At 40.4% G+C, this 27,828-nt stretch overlaps 1 protein-coding gene across 1 annotated transcript in view; it reads right to left on the bottom strand.

Annotated features, from left to right (window-relative positions):
• FNIP2 (folliculin interacting protein 2) overlaps nucleotides 1-27,828 on the bottom strand; it is a 50,166-nt gene extending 22,338 nt beyond the window's left edge. Inside the window, exons 1-6 of the mRNA XM_058024168.1 lie at nucleotides 27,717-27,828; nucleotides 5,511-5,637; nucleotides 3,405-3,539; nucleotides 2,235-2,335; nucleotides 2,077-2,148; nucleotides 1,357-1,457 (exon numbers count right to left, since the gene is read on the bottom strand). Coding sequence (XP_057880151.1) covers nucleotides 1,357-1,457; nucleotides 2,077-2,148; nucleotides 2,235-2,335; nucleotides 3,405-3,539; nucleotides 5,511-5,637; nucleotides 27,717-27,811 — 631 coding nt within the window. The 5' untranslated portion in view covers nucleotides 27,812-27,828. The remainder of the gene's footprint in view (nucleotides 1-1,356; nucleotides 1,458-2,076; nucleotides 2,149-2,234; nucleotides 2,336-3,404; nucleotides 3,540-5,510; nucleotides 5,638-27,716) is intronic.

Below are 27,828 nucleotides of genomic sequence, written 5' to 3' on the forward strand. Positions count from 1 at the left end.
ATATTACATAATTCATCGTACTATTTGTCAGCATTTTAAAAAATGTTTAAGTTTAAAGGTCATAGACCAAAAACATTACATCCCGTACTGTTGCTCAAAATCAGTATGGTGTGAAGAGAGGTGGCAGCAAACAGTAGCCTGTGCTGAGTATCATGTTACCACAGGAAGGTTATTTGCCCAAATGTGAAAACATTTCTAAGGAGTTTAAGAATATGAATACAGTCTGCATTATCAGAAATCAGATATACTTTGAAAGTGAGGGCTGGTGGTATCCTCATCACTCTTGATAAACTCTGAGTATGCAAGATTGTCCTTTGACACAGGTTAAGAACAGAATGAAATAGTCTAGCACAAGGTCCATTAAAAGCTTCTGTTTCACTTGCTGAGCTGAGATTTACTGTCCACAAAGCCTCACAATAAGAAATACTCAGTCTGTCAGATCACACTGAAGTGTTAGTAGTGCAGAGTAACTCAAATTGTAGAGCATGCAAGATTTGCAAAGGCTGTGAAGAAACTGCATTGGTATTTCAGTTCACATTTTTGCAATTAACAGAAGTAATGAGGCCTGAGATCTACCCACCTGCATGGATCATCATTATGCCTGTAAAAAGAAACTTGAGGCAGCCTAGAGTTTTGACAAATAAAGAAATTAATATTGCTTAAGGAAAAAAAACCCTTAAAGCCTCCCAGACTTAGCTCAAGAATTTTGAACATCTGCCACCAAATTAAAAAGTAGCAAAAGACCAGAGAAGAAAAGCTGTACACCAGCAAGACACCTGCATGTTAGCAAGAAACCAGCACCAAGCCAGGAAACATAAGTTCTCTAAGAAACATAAGGGCTAATTCATCTTTAAAAGACTGCATAAAATATCTTTAAAACAAAACACAGTAATTTAGCTTAGCCATCTTTCAGAAGACTTATTTGTAAGTATGTACCATATACACCTGTTGTCACTATTTCAGCCCTCTGTTTCTAGAGACTAATTATGCATGTCCTGCAAAGATTCAGAAGGAGCTGGATTTGTGTGTGCATATGGATGGGTCACACTGTGGCTGGCATTCCACACAAACCTGCAAAGAAAGAAGCACTGCGGATGAGCCGGAGGGGACCTCCTTCAGACACACCCTGCAGCAGTTTGCTGCTACAAAGCTGTAACACACCTAGGAAACAAAAGCAACGTAGAGAAAATGGAAAAAAATGGAAAAAAAAATACCCCCCCCCCAAAAAAAAAAAAAAAAAACAAGCCAAATACAAGGCAAAAAACCCAAGGATGTACTGGGAAAAAAAAAAAGCCCAAACTGAATGAACAGATGGCCTCATGTTGTCAGAAAGACACAGAACCTGGAAATATTTACCTAAATTACTTCCACTGCGACAGGTTCCCAAACCATTCTGATTGGAGTTCAGCTTTCCCAGACTGGGATCCTGGTTGATGCATTCAAAGCTATCTTGCAAGCTAAAACAGGGGGAGAAGCCAGTATTCCTTCAGAATATGATCAATAGGCATTAATATTAGCTTAAGAATTAGGTTCATTTTATAAAAAAAGAAGGCTGAACATTAACTTTAAAACCAAACTGAAGGACAAGTAGGTTCCTGAAATGGGAAGGAAGCAGGCATTCATTTATTTTTTACATTTAAATTATTGGAAACTTCTTTCTAGGACACTTGGGATTCAATTTATTCATATTTGCCCATTTTGGGGAGGAGGCACAACAGAACAGTGTTGAAGGAAACAGAAGTGGGATATGGGGTCAAAGCATTCTCAGCCTATCCCTTCCTCACCCTTCTGACAGCAGTAAGAGATGGACATTTTGATTGTCCAAAGCACCTAACCTCTGCATTTAGGTGGTTTAGGAACTTTATTGCATGTCCAGGACAAATTAGGAAGCAGAAACTTGGAGATTTTTTTTTTTTAATTAAAAACTTGGCTGACCTAACTAGGATCTATTAAGAGAATTCCTCTCCACAGCTGCCTTCTCGATTTTTTACCAGAACTACAAAGGGAGAAAGAAAGACAGACAACTGCACTGGCTGGGAAAGGAAAGAAATTATATATAAAGAAAGATGTTCTTACTTATTGTTGCTTCCACTGAAGCTTCCTACCCTGGCTGAGAAGACTTTACTTATCATCAGCTGTGGGGGAGAGCTGAAAGGATAAACAGTCATTTATTTCACTGAGTCATCAATTCCAAGAGCCTGAAAAGACAGTGCATCACAGAAAAGGACACTCACCGTATGTAGTGAATTTTCAAGGTGGAGCCTTTGTAACTCATTGCCACTGAGCCAAACATCATTTCTCCCAGCATATTGACATCGGAGGCTGGTCTGGTGTACTACACAGACAAGAAGAAGGGAACAGCAAAGTCAAAAATAACTTGGCATACTATTTCAACTTACCGTAGTGCCACAGTGATGCACTGGGAATGAAGAACAAAGAAGTTCATCTTTTTCATGCAAAGCAAGATCAGTGTGCACTCAGTGTGGGTTTAACACTGTGGATTTAGCAAGTTCAACAGGAAGAAAACCTGCATTTTGCTCACTAGATGAGCAGTGCTATCCTTGTTCCTGGCAGACCCTCAAAGGCAAGACAGAAAAAAAGATCTTCTGCATTTCTAAAGGAATAGGTGTGTCCATCAACATTCCCATATAACAGAGTGTTTGATAAAAGCTGTAAATGCTCACAGGACTTGGATTCTGTGGTCTGGATCCCCAAAAAATAAACTGCCTTCCTTATCCAAATGAATAAATTCAACTTCCCTGTCTTTGTAGAACACTTCTTGGAAACGTTTTTTATTAAAAAATTATTTGTGATTATACTTAGAAATGCAGTCTTCAGATTAGTTGCTTATTCTGTTTCAAAGACTGATCATCAATAGCAAATACAAGGAGAAGTTTGTTAATGCTGAAGAAAATAAGCTTTCAATTAAATATCATAATTTGCTTTTCCCACCTTAACCTATACATCCTTCAAGCTTCCTTTTTCTAGGTGAAATGCTAATGCTTTTACTAAGAAAGAGATAGAGTACTTAAAGTTTAATGTTATAGTAAGACAGACTAAAGGGATTCTTAATAAACTATGCTCAACAGCCTCTTCAGAACTGACCTGAACCACAGGTACACATGAACAGAGAACAGTATAGTGCTTCTTACAACCTTCTTATGAGAAAAATCTATTAGATATATTTCACAACTCCTTGAAAGGTAAGACCAAGATAGACTAAAAGGTTAAGATGCACCCACACATATTTTTATTCTACAACACTTTGAGGATAGAGTAGACCTCAAGGTTCAGATTAAGCTGTAATGTAATAGAAGTCATTCAATGCATCTAAGCAGAGGCTTTAATAAACTAACTCCTTCAGTAAAATGGAAAAACAAAAGCAACAAAGTAACAAATATTACCTGATACTTCGGTATCTGTTCTTTGATATTTTGCATACAGCTTACAGAGGGACTATGGGAAGAAACACTGTTGTTCCCATTGCTTGCTTGGCAGTTCTTGGCAGAAGTCTTTACAGAAGCCTCATCTGCCATTTTCTATGTTAAAACAGAAAAATGTGATAAAAAGTCAATCTGAGAACTCCCATTCTAAACATTCATGGCAAGAATCTCCTTAAAACTACAGGAAAGCAACAGAAATAAAGAATACTCTTATTTGGCTCAAAAAATATGTATCAGTTTTAAAATATTTTTTAAAATGTCAGCATCAGAGCAAGTGGAGAACTGCTCTCACATTCACACTGTCAGATAGGTTTTCATAGTATCACATATAATCAGATTACTCAGTTTCACAGGAAGATCATTCCCAATTGTTATGAATTACTCATTGTAATATTTGCCAAAATTTATGTTAACAAAATCTCAGTTTATGGGCTTCTTACAAACCAATTCCTGTGATCATTTGCACAATTAATCACTCAAATTGCATACAACTTTTGCTCCCCAAATGATTAACACATTTCTAAAACAGAAGAACAGCCAGCAAAAACAAGGGATTGATAATCCATTATTTGGTAGAATTAGCAGGTTAAAGACAAACAATTCAAATGTATTTGAATACTCAATGTGAATAAGCTTTAGTGTATTTCAGAAAAACACACAGTAAACACATGTTCACTCCTTTGACTTCAATTTAAACAGGACTGAGTTTGAAAGTAGTTCTGTCTTAATTTTAAATGAATCAAGTTTTAGTTTTGGTGTTTGACAACAACCAAATACTCAAAATTATTTTTAACATCCATGTGTTTGCATGGCATTCAAAGCACTATGGCTGCTTTAAAAGGGTACTTAGATTAGTGAGTGTCTGGCTAGAAAACAGATTATAGCCTGTATCATGTGTTATGAGGGAGGTTTTAATCTGTTTTATGTCAGTGTTGCATAGAGAGTTTCTGGTAGAACATTTTGTAGTTAACTTTTAGCTAAGGTATTCAAGCAAGTGGAATAATTTGAGTATGTAAATGAAGCCAGAAATGCATTTTTTGCTAAGATGCTATTGGTTTTAAAACAACTTTAAGATACTCAGTAATGACCTTGATTTTGGGCAGGGGGTGGGGAAAGAGGGGAAGCAAGATTAACAAGCAGTCTGACCCATTTACACTCTTAAGTAGATGATCAGACATCAGCTGATGATGCTCATCAGTCTTACTGATTCAGCACAATGGCATATTTACAGTGTGACCGAAATACAGACTGGTGCTTTTAAAGCATCTTCATAAGTAAATCCTACAAGTTGTGACTCTTCTTCTATGGCTTATACAGGTGTATATATATAGCTCTGCAACAAACCATGTTAGTCTAACAAGCTGAAGCTGTTGGTTCTAAGAAAAACTTCAAAACAAACAAAAATTAGAAATAATTTAATGTAGAAGAGAAACAGAGGCAGTGGGAAAAAAACAAGCAAAACCACCACAAAACAGAAAACACTGTTGGTTTCCTGATCTTAAAATGACCTAAGTTTGCTGAAAGCTTTACTCCACAATTAGTGTGCTTGGAGAGAAGAAAAAGAACTTGCATCTTGACGGCATCTGTTCTTGCTTCTATGTGTCACCAAAACTTACATGGCCACATAAACCACCATGTGTCATGCTTACGTGGTTAGCCAGGGAAGTTGTTTTAATTCACATAAAGACAACAGCTTTACTACTGCAAACACCAAAGGAAAAAAGCACCTTTAGACACATGGTGTACATCACTGAAACAGACTGCACAGCCAGGGCTAGCAACATAAAGCAAACAGTCAACATTAGAAAGGCTGAAGAAATCTCAGTTTAAGGGTAAATAGATTTCTCTGTCTGAAAGCAAATCTGGATTGTTACATTTGAATACCATATTTATATCAGAAATACCAAATACCAGACATGTTCATAGGCTTGTTGGAATGATGCTTGTTGCAGCTATCACACTGAAAGACCACAAGATTAAGAAGTTAATACTGTCCTATTAAAAGAACTACTTTTGGAAAGGAAAACAAAAGAGCAGTAAGACAACAGCAAAATGAAAACTTCATACCTGAACCACAGCTTCATCAATTTTGCGGACTGCTTTGGAATCAAACAAGACCTGTCTGCCTCTCCTCTCACAGTCTTGGTAAACTATCAGGCGGATTTCATTCAAGTCCAACTCCGAAGAGGACCAGCTAGGGATTAGAAACAGGAGATATTAAAATAGTGTGTTTACTTTGCAGGTTCCTTTAAGTGAAGAAATGGGTATTAGGCAAATACATGCTTTACTTAGCATTTACAGAATCCAGGTTGCAAATCACATAGCTCCAAGAAAAAAGGAACTCCAAAGGAGTGTCTAAGCTCAGTGTCACTGACAGAGGCAGGCACAGCCAAACCAATTTTCATCCAATCTTCTTCCAAAATTTTCCAGAAAGAGAACACAAAACTTACTCTCAACAATCTGGTCCAGGCTTAACTACAATTGTTCTCTTCTCTGTACACAGCCTGGATCATCCTTATTATAAGGTAAGTGTACTATTTTATGCAATACTCCCAGTGGCAACAAAACACAATGGATTACCATCTTCTCTACTGCAGTCTTTCAAAGGCACAAGGCTTACATCCTCTCTCTTCCTTCTCTAAACAACACAAACCTAATTCCTTTTGACATATTCCTGACAATGCAAGTTAAGATTTTCCCAAAGTTTAAGCCTTGCAATGGATAGACAAGGTTTATGTTGTTCCATTCTTCTTCCCCCTTTTTGGAGACATTTCAGGGGTTACAGAGCAGCCATTGATCACTGAGACAATGTCCAGCTACAATGAAAATAATTTAGTACATGAAACCAAGATACTTGAACTTCAATCTGAAGCAAAACAATTCTCTCAAGCCAGAATCTGTCCATTCTGCAAAGATGCAACATGGCACATGACCTGCCTCACTGCACTACCACAGAGGCTGAGAAGCCAAAGAGATTATTGTGGCAATGACAAGAAACCTCGTTTTCTAATTCCAAAAGGAGTCAGTCTACACATCAGAGCATGAAGAATTGTTTGGCCTCAGCTTTAGCTACAGAAAACACTTCCAGGTTATGTGCTGACAAGCTGAAATCAATGGAAAAATCCTACTACTGCATGAAGCAGTGCCACAGAGCACTGATGCTCAGCCTCACTGCCCCAGCCCTGACCTGGATGGACTGCACCTGGGGGGTGAGAGTACAACTGTTATTAATAGTTGTTGGCTTAACAAACTGCATTACAGACTTCAGTCAAGGCCACACTGATCTTCCACACAAAAGGGGGTTTCATTTAGGAATTTCCCCAAACTTTGCTTTACAGAAACTGAAGGTAGATAATTGAGAGAAGAGCATAAAACCCCTATACAGACAAAAGACTAGAATTTAGGAAGCTATTTCTTTTATTCCATGCTCTGTCAACATCCATAAATCAACAGTGAGGTAAACACTATCAAATCCTGCTAGTCAGAATAACTGCTTTAGAAGTATACTTGCAGACTTGTGATTCTAAAATAGTTTTAGTAAAGCCAGCTGAATTTCTTCTTTGTGCTATTTCTATGTAACTAAGAAAAAAAAAGCCTAAATAGACATATTTTTCAAACCTGAAAGAACTCTATCTGGAGGTCTATTTTTAAACATCTTGGGGCATAATAAGCCAGATACCTATCTCCACTGTAAGTTACTCTAATACAAGTATGCTGTATGCACATAACATACAAGGTTTCCCATCATGGAATGATGCTAAAGGCTGTTTTGCCATCCACAGTGAGGAAGCTTCTTGACCTGTATGTAACATGTTGCCTCCAGAACCGCTGAGAGTGCCAGGCAGATTTCTTTTCAAGCCTTCCCTAACAAAGGCAGTCACAGCATCATGTTAACCTCCATGAGACCAGACCTGACACCATTGTTGATAGTTGCCCAACAAATTTCCTACACACCTTGCTTACACAGAGAGCTGCAACTACACCATCTGTGTAAGAAGTCTGTTACTAGTTTGTCAGCCCACTGCCTATGCAATGGTATTACAAAATCCAGTTATACTGAATGCAAGAGAAGTCAGAGCCATCAATACACCTCATCCTAGTCTGCCACACAAATCTGATACTCTTCAGTACCAGATACCCCAATATCTCTTCAGTTACACAGCTATCTATTTACTTACTTGCTGCAACAGACAACCTGAAGTAACTATGCTGTTTTATTAACAAGTCTGCAGGTCATTCCCTTTTTTAACAACAAAGAAAAGTTACATCTCTATGCCTTTAGCTTAAATTCTATGCAAGAGTAAAGCCTTAGTTATCTCCATTACTGGCACAGCAGCATCCATACTTCAGACCGCAGGCTTGCAAGTCTAAACTGAGAAAGATTCATTTCAGACACAGATTGAACCAATTTAGACCTGCATCTGCCCACTGATGCAGGGTTGCATGCAGGCTGGGTTGCATGAATTCAGGTTTCCTCATGAATAAATAAACTCTCCCTCATTACACACTAAAGCAAACCTCACGTTGTTCATGCAGTGCTGACTTCTGTATAAGACATGAACTGGATTTTATGCTCAAGTAGAAGCCAACTTAACAGCCTTTTCCACACAACATGCTAGAACTAAAGATTGCTGCAATCTGCCAAAACTACCAACAGATTCTTTAATACCAGACAGCAACAAGCTAAGAAATTACACAAAATCTATCATACAGAGCTTTATGTGACCAGCAAACCAAATCTAAGGAAGTAATTTCAGACAACGCTTCTTGCAGTTCTCACCAAATATCAAACTTATGTTTTAATGATGCCATTGCTTACAGATGCATTTCCTGCAGCAGATCTACCCATTACAGAAGAGATCCTCATTTGACAACATCAAGCACATCTATAGGCAATTTATACAGGCATACAAGTCCATGTAGCCTCATTACTTCCACATGGAATCCAGCAGCAGGCCCAAGCCCAGCCAGATGACCGGGATGTTTATGCCCATCATAAAAGCTGATGAGCACTGCTTACAGTACTTCCACCCTTTATTGTTTAAGCAAGGTTATGTAAGAGTTCCCCCAAAACAGGGACAGCAGGAGTATTCAGTCATCTCCTAAAAGCAAAGTGTTGAAGAATACAGACAGTATGCAGATTTATCGGTCAGCTCTGTTTTCACATGGATAAAAACCAAAACCCCAAAATGTTACTTCCTTACCTCTGTATCACCTTATTGCTTATTTAGCAATGCCAGGTCCTGCATATTCTTAAAAATCAGCTGAATTAACATGATCTTGTGTATATGTTCACATTTCAGGTTAAATGTGGCTGTTCTGACCAAACATGATTTCTAATTTGACCACAGAAGTAAGAGCCCCACATGTCTTTTCACCCCTTCTTGTAACTATGTGACCCTTTCTGTTACTTGTGTCTGCTCTGGTAATTGTTGGACCCTCCCAAAAACTGAATTCTCTGCAGCAACAGAAGCCTGTCCAAGCACATGAAAGTGGACCAGAAACATGGTTGGAGAAAGGAAGAAGTAGAAGGCACCTGAAAGAAGGAAAGCAGAAAGGAAGAAGAACCTGCACCTCTTGGTGGCAGCATGACTTACACTAACTCACTTTGTCCATAGAATATGCTTCTGATCCATTCCAAGTAAGTATTGAGGCTAGCTGGGATTTTAATTGAGTTTTCTTGTTCCCAAGTCAGTTCCCTGTCTGCTTAGTGAGCTGACTCCCTAAGGGGAGCCAGTTCCAAAAGGACTTAAAAGGCCAAGGCCAGAACAAGGGGAAAAAGGACAAGAGCATGATGCCAAAAATCAAAGGAAGAAGTGGCTCCTTCAACACCATCAGTCTGAGCAGCACAGATTACACAGCCTCACCTTCACATTGGACCTTTACCACAGGTGGAAGACACCAGAACTAAAAACACTATCTTCAAGTCAAAATAAATAAACCAACTCAAGCTGTGCTCATATGACAGTAGAACCAGGTCTACCACAGATACTAAAATGCTACTGATTTTTTTTTTAATTTTTTGAAAGGAAGCCACAAGTTTGGAACAGCTTATTGATATCCTAAAAAGTTTTGTCTCTCCCCAGAGAAGCTTAAGCTTGCTTTATTTTCTCCTACACATGCTACTTTCTATTTTTTTCTAACATTTCTTCAATTACAGTTATGACACATGGAGGCAAGATCTCTCTTACTTAGGGGAAAGCAAACTTGTTTGTTCTGGGAAAAAATTCACAAAAAATTTGCCTCATTCTGCCCTGAATAAATATTTTCAGTTAATATAGATCTCCAAACTCTAATGTTTACAAAGAAAGCTTTTGCTTCCCCTTTATAATTATCAGCATGCATGCAATAACTGAAGAGTGACCTATTCAATTATATTCAAAAACTACTTCAGCTGACCTTAAACTGTGTTTGAAAGTGACTAACCCCTTATTCCTCCAGTGCAGCATCTACAGGCTAGAAAACCAAACAGCCTGAAACAGCTATGTATATTTATCTATATTTTTCTGCTTCTTAGGCCAGCAATCCTGAATGTAGAATACTAATTCTAAGACCCTTGGGTGTTAGAATTTGGAAAAAGCCACCCTGAACCATATTTTTAACACAGCTACATAGCTATAAAGAGTCAGACACTGGAGACGTGCTGGCACATGTCTGAAAAGGACAATACAAAAGTTAAATAAATACTATTCCCCCTTCAGATTACTCTGATGTAATGCTTGAATTTGAGGTAATTCACAAGTAAAGCAGAGGGTTCCCCTCTCTGTTCTTCCCCCACTTCACAGCATTCTCTCCTGTCAGCTCCACACACTGTTAGTACTTGACCCACTAACACAGGAGGTGGCAAAAAAAGTAAAGGAGGGGAAACTAATTAGGAAACTAGAAAGAGAAGGTAAGATTATTTAACCTTAATTGAAAAGAAAGGCAATTACCCTTTATGCCTCAGTTTGCATATACATAAATCTGACTCTTGATCAGAGTCAAGTATGTCGGTTCAGTTTCAAAAAGGAAAGACTTTCTGGAGTTTCAGTCATTATTATCAGCAAGAATAAGTTTCTAACAGAACTTTTTCAATTATTTACAAAATAGCCTTTCAGCATATGATTATAAATCTAGTGTTACATAAAAATGTCCTTCATCAAAAATCATACACATCAAAAAAAGTTACATGCATACCTGTTTTGCAGCAGTCTAGTCACTTTGTTGGCACAGCTGACACTTTCATCTCTCAAAGACTTTCTAATTCTTTCATCCAATTTGGTACAAGAGAGATTATTTCCAAGTGGTACATCACTGTTGTTTCTTGTTCTTTCTATTCGTCCCCCAGTGCCATTTGCAGTTTTTGGTGTACCCCCACACATTTTCTAAGCCACAAATACTCGTGTAAAGCTCCCTCAAAGAAACTAAATACCTGCTGAAGAGAAAGAGCCTCAAGCAAGTTTCTTCACTATCGATCAACCATTAACAATGGTAATTTACCATCAGCTTTCTTCCCTATAAAGGAACACAGTCTGCCGAATTTCCAGCTGGGGGGAAAAAAGGCAAAACGATCTTCATATATTCTATAAGCCATTAATACAAAAGGACAGCTGTAGCTAATGTACTTCTGCAATTATTCCAGACAGAACAGACATGACTTTCAGGTTTCAGAAGCCATCGCGGACTTGCTCTTGCTGCTGTCAGAGGCTTTCCTACTAAGCCTGGTGCAAAGCTGTAGCAGATACAACAGCTAATATTGACTTTAGCTATGTTTGTTTCCTGGTATGTGATTTAGGTAGCTGGCAATTATGTAGTCACAAGACTGAACCATATGGCCTCTTTAAAAAAAAAAAAAGGCATAGTTGCTTCTGCAGTGACTCGCCCTTAGTTGCAAGGTTGTTCTAACACTGGCTACAACACCCTGTTAATGGCTCTCATGTGAGCAAGTGTCATCTGACAACCCCTAGCAACCCGGTATAGCTTAGGAGCAAGTAAGAATCCGTCATCATTGCCATATGGTTATCAGTTCAAAAAGACCAACTACCAACACCAAGAAACATGCTAGATATTCTGCACTGTAATGCTTTTATTTCTAAAGACAAGAACTACTTATACTTGGACAAGAACTTGGCACTAGTACTTGGAAAAGTTTTTTTTGAAAAAGTATGAAAGAAAACAATGAGAAAAGGTTGCAGACTTCAAGTTGCTTGATGAGCATTTATAGTCATGTGCCTCTTAAAATAATTCAATAACAGTACTGATGACAAAAATATCTAATAAAATACTCCTGACCAAGTAAATTTAAGTTTTTGAATAGAACAAAGGAATCAGACCACAGAAGACAGAATATCATCGAGTCCAACTCCTGGGCCCACACAGGAGCATCCCCAAGAGCCACACTTCTGCCCCAAAGTGTTGTCAAATGCTTCTTGAGCTCTGTCAGGATTGGTGCTGTGACCACTTCCCTGGTGAGCCTGTTTGAGTGCCCAAACACCCTCTAGGTGAGTAACTTTTTTCCAATATGCAACCTAAGCCTCCCTGGCCCAACTTCAGGCCATCTTGGGTCCTGCCACTGGTCACCACAGACAAGAGATCAGTGCCCGCCCCTCCTCTTGCCCTCCTGATGAAGTTGGAACTGCAACTGTCTCAGCCTCCTCTTCTCCAGGCTCAACAAACTGAGTGGCCTCAGCCATCCCTCATATGGCTTCTCCCCAAGGCCTTCTCCCCATCATTTTTGCCCTCCTCTGGGGACTCTCTGACAGCTTAAATATCATTTTTTGTGTTGCAGTGACTAAAGCTGCACACAGGATGTTCTCCTAGGCTCTGGTAATTCTATTGCAGAACAAAGTCCTCTTCCCCATCTTTGCACTAAAAAGTTATCCAGACATATCTGCTCATAATTCACATCTCTCATGAATTATGATGGGCTTTCTCCCCATCAGTAAAATTTTAAACATTTTATAAGATAACAGCTGTGCTGCAATTTCCCTTCCAGGTTAAAAAGGGAAAATCACTTCGTTAATGGTCAACCAGACAAGCAGAGTTAGAAGCAAGATTTCAAAACCCAACGCTACGTGCTGCCTGCTAAATAGCACAGCACCCTTAAAATGATTTTGTAATCACAGTTAACCCCAACCTCCAAAATCTGGACAGAAGCAAAGCAAAAATCTAGAGCAAGGTTAGGTTGAACAACTTGCTCTGTTGCTGAGGGAAACCAATAGCAATAAAAAAAACAAATTCACTTCAATCCCCAGAGAAGTGACAAGTACTGGATCACAATTACTCCTCCTCCCAAGTATGGCAAACAAATGAAATCTTTGGCCTGTTCTCAAGTGACTTAAATGATCTAGGAGAAGACAACTCTAGACCTCACCTCATTGAGGAACACTATAAACACCAGTGCTACCAGTAATCTTTGAAGTGTGAATGAAATAAGTGAAATAGTACACTTTGACTAAGATCAGGAAATTATAGCTTTCACTCCTGTACTACCCTTCCCCCAAACAAACCAAAATTCTGGAACATTCATCAAACTATCAAATTCCCATCAGGCATTAGAACAAGGAACTCCTGTAAGATCACTGAATAGCTTCACAACACTACTTCATCTGTAAATGCAATCATCTGTAGAATAACACAAATCCTAATGTACCTGGGGAATTAACATGGCAAATCCACAGAACAGTTTCTAAACAACAACAAAATACTACATAAATCCACACATGGAAAACACACACAGTCCATAAAGTAGATAACACAGAAAATGGAAGAAAGCGTCCTGCACTGCAGATATAATCCTCTGTGAAGCAGAATTTAATCACTCTTTTTCTAGGCTATGTGACAGCATGTCACCTGCTCTGTTTGTAGGTCATTTCCTGTCCATCTTCACTACAAGACAATTACCTAAAATATTTCGACTCAAGGTAACACTTTAGCAAGAAAATTTGGGGTAGGGGAAGAGAAATAAATGTATGTGATGTAGTTCAGAATAATTTTCTGTATAAGTTACAGCTGTCCACTAAAACTTAAGCACTGTTTTCAATATAAGAGTATTTTCTGAGACCCATGCAAGGCTTTATTTTCCAAACAGCTTTTAGAAGCGGCTAGAGAAGCTTAAGGAAAATTTTGAATCATACCTGTTGTTTCAGTGAGCATTTCTTTTAGCAAAACATACACTTAAGCAGGATTGATACACAAAAAATGCCTAGACCCAGACATTCAGGATTAGTGCCAAAATACATATTTTAGGAAGAAGTGGAATATCTTTTGGATTGCTTAATAGTGATTTTCCCTCTTTTAGTCCATAGAATAGCTTACGGGGAACACAGGTTTCTATCCTCCCTCCTAATTTGCCTCATTTACCCTGCATTGTTTCTTCTCTTTCTGAAACCTCAGATATGGAAGAGTTGTGCTGATGCCACACCACATTCCTTTTCCACAATGACTTAAAGTAGTCCTAATATGGCAAAGCTCTATTAACCTCAGATGAACTACCTTGTTCAAGCATGATACATAGTTACTAGTTTCACACAAGTTAGGCGGGATACATTGCAGATTAGTCACGCAACAAGTGAAGGAAGGTATTATTTGGAGCACTGCTCTCTCTCTCAAGACAGATTTTCCTGAAGAAAGAGTTCAGGTGGAGAAAAATAAAGTTCTAGGTATGAAATCATTGTACAGAAAGGTTACTTTTTTTAGATTAATTCTGTATGCTCCTCTACAAAATCCAAAACAATATTGGATATATTTGTTCCTTGCAAAGCTAGAATTCCACAGATTCCCTGCTTAGGAAAGGACAATATGCTGGATTTTTGTAAGGCTGGAAGCATCTTTTCATCATCTTTGTTGCTACAAAGCAGTAGCATCACAGACACGCACAAAAAATGACAAAACACACACACTGCTGATAGAGGTTAACAAACAGATCTACGCAAGCTGGAGTCACCATGAAGTGCAGACATCAGCTTTCCACAAACATCAAGAGCAGCCCATTAAACCAGTGCGTCAGAACTCAACTTCTCTGTGTTATCAGGCATCACTGCTCACTGCCTTATCTACAAGTCTGAAGTTTGGGAGCTAGCTTTCATAGAGCATCTCAGTAATAATGTAGAAATAAAAAAATAAAACCCACAATAACACAAAACCCTAATCAAAGAAAACACCCAGAAAGTACATTGTTTGAAGTAGGACCACATATAGCACAGAGAGAGCACTCTCAGTTGCTAGCTCCAGAAGCAGAATTTCTCATTAGCAAAGAGAAGAGCTAAAGACTTGTAGTTGCATGAAAAAAAGGCATGCATTTAATTGTGTTTTACAATGGTTTTCTTCTTTCTTAATGAAGAAAAGTGTGGTTTCTGTTAAACTAGGTCTTTTAACAAAGAAAGGCAAAGTCTGCAGTAAGGTTAGCACCCTAGGTCCACCACCTAGCTCTTTCATCCACAGAGAAAGCTGTGCTTAGTTTTATCAACTTCCCCCTTTGCATCCCACTTTCTGCCGTCATCGCCATAGCCTCCAACAGTCAGGAGAGCTCAGTTGACCCAAAGTAAGTCAAGCATTTTGCAGAAGCTGTTTCAGAGCAACGATCTTGATCTTTTCAAAGAACTGAAAATTTGCTTGTAATTTAACACTCTCTGGGATTTGACTGTGCTCCTTTCCCTGTTTATTTTTTCAAGGCACCTGCAATAACCAGCTTCCAGCTTTGACTGGAGCCAAAGAGCAGCTCCATCCGGGAGCAGGCAGCGCTGGGTGCGGCGCCTGCGCTGCCCGGCCCGGCCACCCCAGCTCCTGCAGCGCGCAGCGCTGGCTCCCAGCTAATGCATCACTCCCGTGGCACTTGTTCCAGCGGCGCCATGTGACTGGGCCAGCGGCCAGGAACACAGCTACTAAATACAGACACTGCCAAGGCACGTCTGGGAACTGCCTCTGCCAGAAAATGAGATTAAGAGAAATCCTTTATCCTGCCTCTGCCTTTCCCCACCTTCTCTTGAACGCAAGGAAGAACTACACATTGTACATCTGTCTGAAGGAGAATTCTGAGCAGCAGTGCAAGGCAGAATCTGGTATTTATAGCACTGTACTAGCTCTTATTCCATTGCAATGCTGTATAAAAGTCCTGACAGATCTCAGACCTTAGTGTCTCCTACATAAATGAGCAAGCCAAGTCACACATCACCACACCTTAGGGTTGGTATCCTGAGGCATGGGTTTGGTTGCCTGTTCTTTCCTGTTCCTTCTCCCTCCTCTATAGAGCCCTATATTCTATTCTTTTTATTTAAGGAAGATTCTGTATACAGCTTTTAAACCTTTGTTCAAAAGATTATTTTCAGAATATGAAAAAAATTATTAAGAAAAAATGTTATTTATTGGACATATGTAAATACATAGATACAGAGAGATAAACAATGCCTGGTGTTGAACATTCCCCCCCATTTTTTTCTAGCTAAATGAATTTTTTCTGCTGTAACACACATGAACACCTTCACTCCAAGTAGCTAAAAACACCCGCATGTTAACAGCAACCATTTCTTTAGAAATTTCCTCCACTTCTACTATGAAAAGACTGCATTCACAAGAGGCCTTTGTGAACTGCAGAGGATGTGGCACTTTCTCAAGCTTTACAGACAGAAGTTTAGGGTACTCTCTCCAGGGGCACAGAAAGATTGCAAGTTCCCATTTCTCATCGTGGTTCCGAACACGCACTCCCACTGTACAAAAGAACACACTCAAGGAGGGCTAGAGGCAAGTGCTATCCAAGGACCCCATGGCCCTCTTCCAAGGGAAATTGCTTCAGAAGGGGTCAGTTTCATCTAACCCAAAAGCACAAACTCAGCAGTATCACTTCACTTACAAAGAAATTAATATTTACCTCCTAAATTCCTATTCTATGAAAAGATATCACATGTGTCTCTCTAACAGTGCTGAGAGCTAAAGCGGCCCAGTTTTTTTGACCAGCTAACACAATATTGGTAAGACCTCTGTAAATGGTTATGTTAAACTGTTGTAAGAACAAGATGTGTTTTGATCCTTCTTAAACAGAGATTATAGCTGAAAAGTTAGTCTGCAATAACCAGGAAGGGAAGGAAGAAAAACTAAGTTGAATATTTATGAGAAAGTACTGATTTACCCAACTGGCAAGAATATGGGAAAGAACACATACACAAGTAGCCATGCTTGATCACCCAAAGTTGCTGCAGCATGAACAGCAAAGTCCATTGCTTCGGTCTAGATGAATGCCAGGAAATCCTGACTTAGATTGAATGAAGTGATAACACGGACGGATAGAACGTCAGCTCCGGCATTTTTCACTAGTTATGGCCAAAAATACGTTTTGCTCCTCTTGTTTTTGTTATCATAATTTGTCTATTCCATCCAAAACACTTTCCTTAACTCTCTCTTGTAGAAAACACATGGAGTAGCTTTCTAGTAACTAGAACTGAATCTTGAAGGCTTACATAGATTTATTTTCAAGTTTCACTGGAAAGGGAAGGAAAAATGCCTTGGCACCATGTGCAGAAGATCATGGCAATTAAATCACTCATACCATATACCTTCTCAATGAAAAAAATACACACAAAACCAACCAAACAAACCACAGTCCTGCAGCTGACTGGCATGGGCAAACCTACCCTTGCTGCAAGCCACTATGCTAAAGACTTACGTTCTGTTTACCACCAATTGCGTAGGACTTTGAATGTATAAATAGTCATTAAGTTATGAAACAGTCTCCCCTCCTTAAAGCAGGCCAACCACTCTAAACTACTCACATAGGATCTCAAACATTTTCTCAAAAACACTGGTATTATAGTAGACTTAGAAGTTTATCCAGTCAGGTTTGCTTGTAATTACAGCTGACCGCACCCAGCTAGCACTTGGCTGCCAAGTATCAGTCCATCAAACCTGAAATGTTTGAGGGGAAAAAAAAAAAAAAAAAATCACACAGAAAATTCAGTTGCATCCTTGTCCTGCAATAAGAATGATTTGCACATTGATAGATGCAAACAAATTTCAGTCAGCAAGCTTATGTAGCAATTATTAGACAAATTAGAAGCCTTCATCCTCACAAGAAGGTAAAAACTGGTTAAGCTCATTTAGTGTTCCCCAAAAAACAGTGTACAAGAAAATCCTTTATAACAGACCTGATTTACTCCTGAAATGAAGTCTATCAGAGCAGACTCTCTAGAAGCCATTCTAACAACTACAGATTCAGGATAACTTCATTTAAATACAAACAAAACTCACTTTCTTTTCACTTTCTGTCAAAACAGGGACCAAGGATACAACTCTGATGAAGACTACAGTCACCTTTTAGTGCTTCAGTAATGTGAACAAAAAGCCAAAATCAAATCAAATTTCAATCAAATTTCTAGTTCACACACTAACACATTTCAATCCAAATACAGAATTATTTATTTAATCAGAGGTTCAAGTCATCTTTGGCACTCTACACAGATCTGTTTTGCTTAAAAATAAAGAAATTGGACAGACACATCATCAATGTGCATTATCAATGGGTTCATTGAGTTGACTGTTTCAAAAACCCACATTCACTACAAAACACATTGTTCTGTTTGCATTTTCATCTTCTTTGCACACCTATCCCTGCACCCATTATCCAGTCCAGCTGTACATAAGCACCAAGTGCTATGATAAAGTGACAAACAGAAATAGCTATTTTCAAATAGATGTTATTTTCCCTAGTTCAATTCAAAAGCATTCCCAAATATATCCCTGTTTGTAAGACTGCTTCCAGGAACTTCTGAGCACAAGAAATTTAGTACCTGAACTTTTTTGAACTCAACTGTACTGTGATCTAGTCCAGAGCAGGTGACTGACATCTATCCCCAAGTCTCCCAAGTACCAAAGTCATTAGGCATTACTCACCCACTCCCTAAGTTAGAATTGTGTCTGAAATCATTTTAGGGCTCTGTAAGCACGATTTATATTGCACAGGCAAATCTCATAACTACCTTTATAAGGAGAGAGGGTTAATTTTTCTAACTCTTTAACTTGATGTGATCTAGAAATGCTTTTAACAGTTAGGAGGGCAGAGGTTGCACTCCTGAAGTGGCTAACACGGGACAGCAACCTTCCTCAAGGCTAAAAGCCGAGACAAGTAGGAGCTAAGGTGCACGGTTGTCTAAGTGAACTGAAGTGGCCACTAAATCCCTCTTCTTTATTCCAGCCTTCTCAACAGGCCGAGGATTAGCCCTCCATAACCATTCCTACTTGGTGTGACAGCTTCACACAGACTACTGTAAGAAGAGCTGGTTCTACCCCTGACCTCTACACAGACACCACTGAGAGCGTCTCAACACTGTTCTATCAGTGCTACTGGGGAAGTGGCAAATGTCCAGGCAATGCCCAATTCCAGCACTGAACAGGAGACTCCAGTAGCATCTTGTAACATTGGAGCCATTCACCAAGACCAAGCCTTCATATGCATGGACTAACCCTGCTGCTCCACAGCTGAGCAAAGTGGTTTCTCCACCAGATTTCTTCTTCCTTGCTCCTGTACCTTCCTTCCCAGCAGCTCACAGGTCTCCACCCACCTTGTTCAACCCAAGCTGTTAAACAAGACAGGACGCTTCAGAAACAAAAGGCTCATGACATTTCCTATAGAACCATCTGTCCTAAAAAGTACAATCCATTTTACAGCACAAGTTACAGAGCAGGGTGTTAAATGTGAAGATTTTATAAGGTCATTTTGGGGGAATGTGAAGGAAAGGCAAGCAAATGTGGCAGACACAAGCACTCAAAAGTTCAGCAATAGCTGGACAAGCTCATGTGCCCACATAAAAAAACAGAAGATACAAAAAAAAAAGTCTGAACATAAAATAATTTCTGTGAATTGCAGATTTCAAAAAGTTGCACTAACTATCTTTTCCAGACCACAGAGGGTTTTAACATTATAACATTACATTCTGTAAAATTATCCACATTCAGTGAAATAATAACTAAATAATAACTTGCTCAGGACTATGTATTCAACAGTTTGTACAGCCTTCTCTCTGGGGTTTCCTTCAAAAACTTTATCTAATGTACTCTGCTCAGATTTTCTGTATTCCTGGAGCTGTGCGTTACAAACCCAACCCCAAGAGTTGAGCAATTTCAGGTGTTGGATAACATCCAGATTCAGAATTCAGTACAAATACTCTGCACAGAAATTCAGAGCACTGAGTTCATTCAAGCCTGTTTTCTTTCATAAAAGTCAGTAAACTCAGTGAAAACAAAAGTTGAGTTATTGTAAGAAATTTCCCGATTCCATTAAAAAAAATTAAGTACTACTGTGTTCAGATTTCTAATTTGAAAGTGCTAATACCAAATTCAGACTGCTAGCATCTCTATTAGCAAAATGTATAAATATTGTCAATTGTTTACTTAATACAGCTGATTTCATTAGTACATCTAAAATTTCACTGAGCACCTTGGAGGAGAAAAGCTGAGCTGTATTGCACTGAAGTGAGAGCATCCTGCAGAGAAAGCTCCACACTGATTCAGTAATTACATTACAGCTCAAGTTTCACTTCAGCAAAGTCTATGGAAGCAGAATCATGACTCAGTTCTAACAGCAGCTAGTGTGATGTAAAGCCCTCGTGCCCATTTATCAGTACAATTCTAAGAATCTCACCCCTATGAGAAGTGTGCTGGCTGACCACAGACATTTCAGCTGCTGGTCAGGTAAATGCACCTGCACTTGCCCTATGGATGTGGGGAACACACGAGCACTGTTGCCACAACTCCTAAGCTCGTTTGCTCAGTGAGTGTCTCAGAACACTTTGTCTTGTAGCCTGCACAGGAGCTTGTCTTGCACATTAAAACATGACATTACTGAGGTATTCAAGTGACAAACACAGACAAATAGGGCAAATGGGGTGACTTGAGAAGGGCACTTATAGTGGGGAGAGAGCAGAACAGAGAAGAACCTGAGCATGAAGATTAAGAAGCAGCATAGGTGGAGCACACACAGAGGAGCTGATTCATGACAGGCAAAGGTGAACTGCCCTGTCCATGCCTGTTAGTCAGATCAGCAGTAATCTGACACTATCACAGGAAGCACACTGAAAAAGTGCAGACAGATATTTGCTGTCTTCACATGAGTACCCCATTCAAAGTCCTCCTTTTCCTGCGTATTCTCTCTAGCAAGCCTGTTCACCACCGCCCCACAGAACTGCATTCCTCATCTTTTGCCTAAGAAATGTACCCATGGAAACCTTCACACAGCAAATGCTGGTAATTAGGACAGCCTAAGAACATTCTTCTTAAAACGCTTCATCTAAGCTGCATACAAGACAGTGTGCTCTTAATCAAGGGTACACTTAGCACTAACTCTTGACAAATATAAAACACAACACATGACTCCAAATCTGAATTTACTCTTCAGAAGCTATCCACGAACATCACTAAGGTGCAAAGTACATGATGAAAGTACATGATTGTTAGTGTCAGAAGGAATTCTTAAAGGAACAGGTACATCACCATGGTTTGTAGCACATATAGTGAGTATTAATCTAAAGAATTTTCTTTGCAAAGGAATTCCTCAGCATCTTCAATAATACCAAAATGACAGAACAAGGGATTATCTGTATGAGAAAAATTACTCCATTTTCTGTCCCCTCGACCCCAACTCCTTTGTCTCATCTACTATCTCAGGGCATTTGGTCTGCTGTTACTCACTGTTCAGACCAAAGCAACAGCTGAGGGCCCCTACCATGCACTGGAAACACCTACATCCCACAACGCCAAAGTGGGATGATATGATGACTAATGACTAAAACATTTTCGTGAAAACTCTTCCATCTTCCTTCCCCCGAAATTTAATAAAGCTATTTTGCAACTTGAACTTAGTTTACATAAGAAAAGTTACAAAGTTTATGTAAGTTTACATGAAGCCACCCGCTACTGGCAACAAAGGCCTCCATCAGTTTTAAAAACGTTTCTCCACAAATTCAGCTTTTATGAATGCTTGTCCACATTTTTCAGCCCCAAGCAGCTTTATTTTCTCATTCACATCAAGCCATTTACAGCTATTCCACTACAGCATTAGCATCACTGTGTTAAATTGCAGTGTTTCCTGCTTTAAGTTGTGCCACCAAGGAAAGGTACCTCCAAGGCTTTCTGCTGCTACTATTCCCCAAATCACTTTCCACTGAGCACAGTATGTAGCACAGTACTCACCCAGTTTTGGACAGGTCAACAGCAGAAGTGCCCTAAGAATAAGGAATCAAGCATCTACTATCCAACTGCACACCAGTTTTAGAATAAACACATGGAACTCCATGGATAAGTTACTTGTAAATCAGAAACAAGATAACCCACAGGCAGAACTCATTTGACTGCCAGGCAATAAAGCATCTTTTCATGGAATTAAATAATCAAGGTACAGCCATCCCTCTCAGAATGTCAGTAGCTTGTGCATTTCCACACATTTTTTGTCATTTGTTACAAAGACAAAAACCAAAACAAAAAACAGGGTGTCTTCCTGCAACATTAAGAGAGATGGAGCTAGACTCAGAGCAAAGCTAGAGCAAACCAAGGGTTTGTTCAGTGACAGCAGTGTTTAGGGGAGGGGAAATTCAAACAACTAATGCAGAAATGGCCTTAGCTCCTGCTAAGCTCAAAACCAGAGGACTTGGGGCTTGTTTTCCTCCGAAAAAGCCCCAGGCTGGAAGTGTGGTTTCCATGTCAAAAGACCATACTTTCAATTACTTCCTGTCTAAGCTGGTTTTTTGAGTGAGACTTTAATAAATCTCTTTCTGCAGAACTTATTCTTTAGCTCACTTTAGGGATGAAAGACTAACACCAGTGCAAAGGTGTAATACTGCAGCCTGAGGCTCACCTTCAGCTGTCTGTGAAATGGTGTACAGTTTAGATCTGCTCTTTGACCTGTCCTGCCCCCATGCTCAGGTCTGGCCTTGGGCTGGATTGCCCTTTTACAGCATGTAAAACACTGAATTTTTTTCAAATACTTTTCAAAAGGTTTACAGCAAGATGTTTATGGGTATTTCCATGTATGAAGATGTACATGTGTGCTCAGTAGGGTAACTGCTGTGTGGATCTCTACAAAACTGCAAGAAGCTCAAGAAAAAACCCATATTAGGTCACAAGAACATTCTGAGGAGTGCTTCATTTGAACAAACTGACATACAAGCAGACTCCAAGCTCACTACTGCTTTCTTTCCTTTTTCAGAAGGTGGAACATTGCCAGGTTGGTTATAAATGCTGTGAAATAATGCTTAGCAAGTAGGAGCTCACCAAGCATTTCAGTACTATGACCAAGGGAATCACTAGTACCAGCTGCCAAACAAATGATCTCATATACCAAAGCTAACAAACTGTTACCAGATAGATATCCTGCAGCTACAACATGACATCCGCTCCATTATAGACACCAGAAGGAGCAGCTGATACTTAAAGCTGAAGAAATAGACTGCATGCAAGTTTCAGACACAGCTGAAATAACACAACCTTTTTAAAAAAAAAACACTTGAAATGAAGTTATTCCCTACTTTACAACAGTCCTTCACTACACATACCAATATCAAAGAAATTTAATCACAGGTTGCAATGCATAAATTATATATTCAGCAGTGAAAGCAGTCTTCCAAAAACTCCAAGACATTTATTTTCATTTAAAAAACCCAAAACCAAATCAAACTATAAAGACTGAAATTAAGGTGAAGTCTGAATCCATAGTTCAAGGACAACCTCAGACTTTATGCTGAAAAATGCAGAAAAGCAGAGATGTGAAATTTCTTCTAGAGTCAGGTAAACACAACGACAGAAAAACTGCTATCAATTTAAGTAAAATCAAACTATCTGCAACCTGTATCAATTTCCTTAAGGCCATCCCCCAACACCTTACTCAAATATTTGCTTAGCTCTTGAGACATTCTAAATCTTGGGATACTATGTGCTTATACTCTATGCAATCCCTAAAACTTCATGGGCTGTTTGTTCAGTGGGCAAGGAACTGATTGGAGGGCACTGGTCAATGGCTCAGAGTCCTGATGGACATCAGTGACAAGTGGTGTCCCTTGGGAAATATCAGTGATGGAACTGTGTGCACCCTCAGCAAATCTGCAGACGACACCAAGCTGTGCTTGTCTGCACACCTGAAGGATGGGATCCCAGCCCAAGGGACCTAGACAAGAAGTGGGCCCATGGCAATCCCATGAGGTTTAACAAGACCAAATGCGAGGTGCTGCACCTGGGTCAGAGCAAACCCTGGTATCAGCACAGGCTGGGGATGGACAGACTCAGAGCAGCCCTGCCCAGAAGGACTTGGGGGTGCTGGTGGGTGAGAGGCTGCACATGACCCAGGACTTGCAACCCAGGAAGCCAAACATGTCCAGGGCTACATTAAAAGCAGCGTGGCCAGCAGGACCAGGGAGACTGTTCTGGCTTTCTGCCCTGCCCTTGTGAGACCCCACCTGCAGTGCTGCCTCCAGCTCTGGGGTTCCCAGCAGAGGAAGGACATTCACTTGTTGGAGCAAGTCCAGAGGAGAGACACACGATTAGAGGGATGGAGCATCTCTCCTGTGATGAAAGACTGAGAGAACTGAGGCTGTTCAAACTGGAAAAGAGAAGTCTTTATGACAACTTCATTGCTGCTTTCCAGTACCTGAAGGGAGCCTACAAAATTATGGAGAGAGAAATTTTAAAACATATCCAATGGCTTCAAATGAGGAGAATAGGTTTAGATGAGATATTAGGAAAAATTCTTTACTGTGAGGGTGGTGAAACACTGGAAGAGTCTGCCCAGAAAAGTAGTGAATGTCCCATCCCTGTAAGCGTTGAAGGCCAGGCTGGATGGGGCTCTGATCAGTGTGGTCTAGTGGAAGGTATCTCTGTCTAAGGCAGCAGTGGTTGGAACTAGAGGAACTCTAAGGTCTCTTCCAACACAAGCTGATCTATGATTCTGCTGAATACATTACTCTGGCAGCATTCCAAAATATTGTACAAACTATGCTAAACCAATTTTGTATGGGAAGCAACATTTGATAAGGAAATAAGAAGTTTTAGGGGAATTTAGCCACATAAATACACATTGCTTGCACACAAAGTAATTAGGGTTTTCCCAGAGCCTCAGAGGCTAAGAAGAAATATATTCAATTACAGTCACTCAAGTGCCTCTGTTGAAGGGGATGTGTGTATACACACACATCCATCTTTACATATGTATTACACACATAGATATATATATATTTAGTTAAGGGAAGCAAGAAGCAGCAGTAAAAAAAAGAGAAGCTCAAGTCTGTACATAAAACTGCTTAGAACAAATGTAATATCTCACTAATACACGTCTATTCCAGCTGGTTTATAATTTTTGTAAAAAAGGAATTAAGCTATTCTATAACTCTAACTACTACCCTTCTAGCACTTCATACTTCCATTATCTTGAAGGGAGGTCTGGGCCAGTAGAAAGTCCTGCTATCCCAATAGCTCTGTATTAGCATCTACACCTCATGTTTACACTCTCCTCACCCTGCAGGTAAAGGTTGTGCTCATGTGAGCATGTCATGCAGCCCAGACTAGCTCCACAGAGTGCATTCATTGCTACCTGACACCCACACTACATGTGCTCTGGAGTTGTACTTTTGACCAGCTGTAGTATGGTCCCAGGGATTGAATGCCCATTAGTGGTTGGAACACACGTTCTAATTTCATTCATTCCACCAGGAATCCAGTTTATGCACCAAAGCCACTTGGCTTTGTGAGCCAAAGTGCAGTTAGTGGGACAATTTAGAGGTTTTCTTTAAAAGAGCACTCCTGAGCCAAATTAATATGTTCATATTCATGCACCCAAGAAATAATTTCCTGTGGCTCCACATTCATCCATAAGCTCCATGTCTCTTGCTCTTTGAGGCAGTGCCAGCTCATCCTGGTAAGCAGCACAGACCTTGAAGCTTGATGCTTCCTTCAGAGCAGAAGGAGCGTGTACCTCTGGCCAAGATGTAGCTCCCATTAAAGAAGAGAGTGCAACAGGATGAGCACATGCAGTGCTTGTTACAGGCAAAATGCAAGCCTGGTTGATAGCCTTCTGCAACAGAACTTTTTCTGGTGTTCCTGGGAAGACTAGAAAACACAAAGCTTTCCAACAACACAGTTGGAAAAGGTTGTCAAATCACATTAATTTGAGGAGGCCTTACCTACGAAAGAGATTTTTGGTGATTCCTCTCTTTTTCAGGGTAAGGAGGGTGTGTGAATACACTTAAGCTTCCAAGGCATTCATAACAATTGAAAGTCCAAGGATACAGATTGTTATTGGTCTCGCTTAACTGAGCTACACACTGCCAGACATACTGAGCATGGAGGGACCTCACTAACCAAAACCTGGAAGGAATAAAACCAACTAAAGATCCCTAAAAAGGCAGCCTTGTCATTAGAAAATGATTCTGCCACTTTGCATCCAACATTGACCAGCAGTATGTGATTAATACAGAAGCTACCAAAGGATTATGTTTCCTACTTTACTTAGATGAAATCACATCTCTCCACTCAAACAGAGATTACTGTTGAACAGAAAGTCTATTAAAAGCATTGCAGCAAAGCTTCCCAGACCCTGTAAGCATGCTCTTGCAGATCATGAACAGATCACTGGAAAGAAAGAAAAAGCATTACAGCATACTTAAAAGTTGTAAGGAAGAAGCTTAACATTAACAAGCAAAAAACCCCTCCATTCACATGTAAAATACTTCAAAAATTTTATTAACCTTAGATGCATCAAAAAAAGCCAGACAGAAAGGGAATGAGGAAAAACGGGATAAAAAGAGTGAAGGGTACACCTACAGAAGTATTTTCGTTATAATAGCTTTTATGCAAAGCATCACATAACTTAAATGTTACTTAAACTGAAAAGCAAGTGTGGAATATCCTACCCAAAAAACAGAAAGGAGGAGAAAGTACAATCCCTAACTTCACAAAATACTCCAGACAGAATAATCTTACTGATTTTAGGGGGAAACACACTGTGCAAGGAATCTGCCTTCATGGAGACACTTGATAATCGAATAACAATCCAGTAATCCAGAACTCACAACACTGGTCTCTGACACAGAATATGCAAAATAATAGAGTTAGTCTGGAACTGTCAGTTTCGATGTGGAAAACTGTTTTCTTCCACATTAAGGGATATATTTAGCTCATAAGGTGGATAAGTGCTAAAAGAAGTAGCAGTGACAGAAAAATAATCTGCGGTTACAAGTGCAACATATCGACTCTGCAGCTTCACAAAATGCACCAGATTTGTTCTCTAATATGAATGCAGCTCCAAGACTGTGTCCAATCACTTTCAGAGGAATCACCTTGTAACCCAAATATATTGACATTTTCATCTTACACTATTGCTCTCCATGATCTTGTAACTTTAGCCACACAAATGGCAATATCCCGCACAGACCATCTTTGGAATTACAATGGTTCCACAACTGTGATCTTTCATCCTTGGCACGATGGCATTTTGCGGATCAAAATATTGCCCACTGCTCTCCCTGACCATCCCTATTAGTTTCAGCGTTTAAAGCCCAGATTCCAATTGAGCCCCGTGTACCATCTGATCACAAGACCGGCCAACTCATGCCGCCCAGCAAAACAGGCACAGAGGTTACGGGGCACGCATGTGATTGTCACTGTGCTCACCGGGCCGCTCGGTCTTGTGAGCAGCGCAGATGTCACACGAACAAAGCTCCAAAGCACCAGCCCGAGCAAAATGCTGCCCCCGAAGGTTTAGAAAACATTAAAAGTTCAATATTACACAGAGAATCGATATTATATAGAGGTTATACACATAAACCCCGAAGCATCCATAGCTACTGAGCCTCACGTTTCAGCACGCACGGTATCAAAAGCCGGGGGCAGTGAAAGGTACCCAATGCTTAGCGGGTCACCAGACTGCGCACGTGTATTTAGGTCACAACAATTAAGCCGTTTCTTAATTTTCCTGTGCTGATGAGACCCGGGCACGAGTTATCCCATCAACCGCGCACAAACGCCAGACAAGGGGCCCGGTGCTTCTCCCCCACCTCTACCAGGGGCGAGCGCCCAAGGCTCCCGGGCGTGCCACCGCCAACTCGAGCAGAAAATGGCTGAGAGATCCAACGGGAGGGAACGGCGGGAGAGGAGGCACCCCGGCGCGGCCGTGCCTCCCGCCGCACCCCCTTTCCCAGGCCGTTCGCCCGGAAACTCTGCGGCGGGGGACCCGCGGGGCTGCGGCACACCTGCGCCCCACGCCGGCCTCTCTGCCGCCTCGCCGGGGCAGCCCCCGGGGCCCGCCCGCCGCCGCCCGCCCCGGCTCACCTGAAGGCGGGCCCCTCCCCCGGAGCCCGGCCGTGGGGGGCCGCCGCGCCGCCGCCCCTTTTGTTGAAGAGCTTCTGGAGCAAGGTGGGAGCCATGCCGCCCTCCCGCCCGG

This window comes from Melospiza georgiana, chromosome 5, assembly GCF_028018845.1.
Source record: "Melospiza georgiana isolate bMelGeo1 chromosome 5, bMelGeo1.pri, whole genome shotgun sequence".
NCBI lineage: Eukaryota > Metazoa > Chordata > Aves > Passeriformes > Passerellidae > Melospiza > Melospiza georgiana.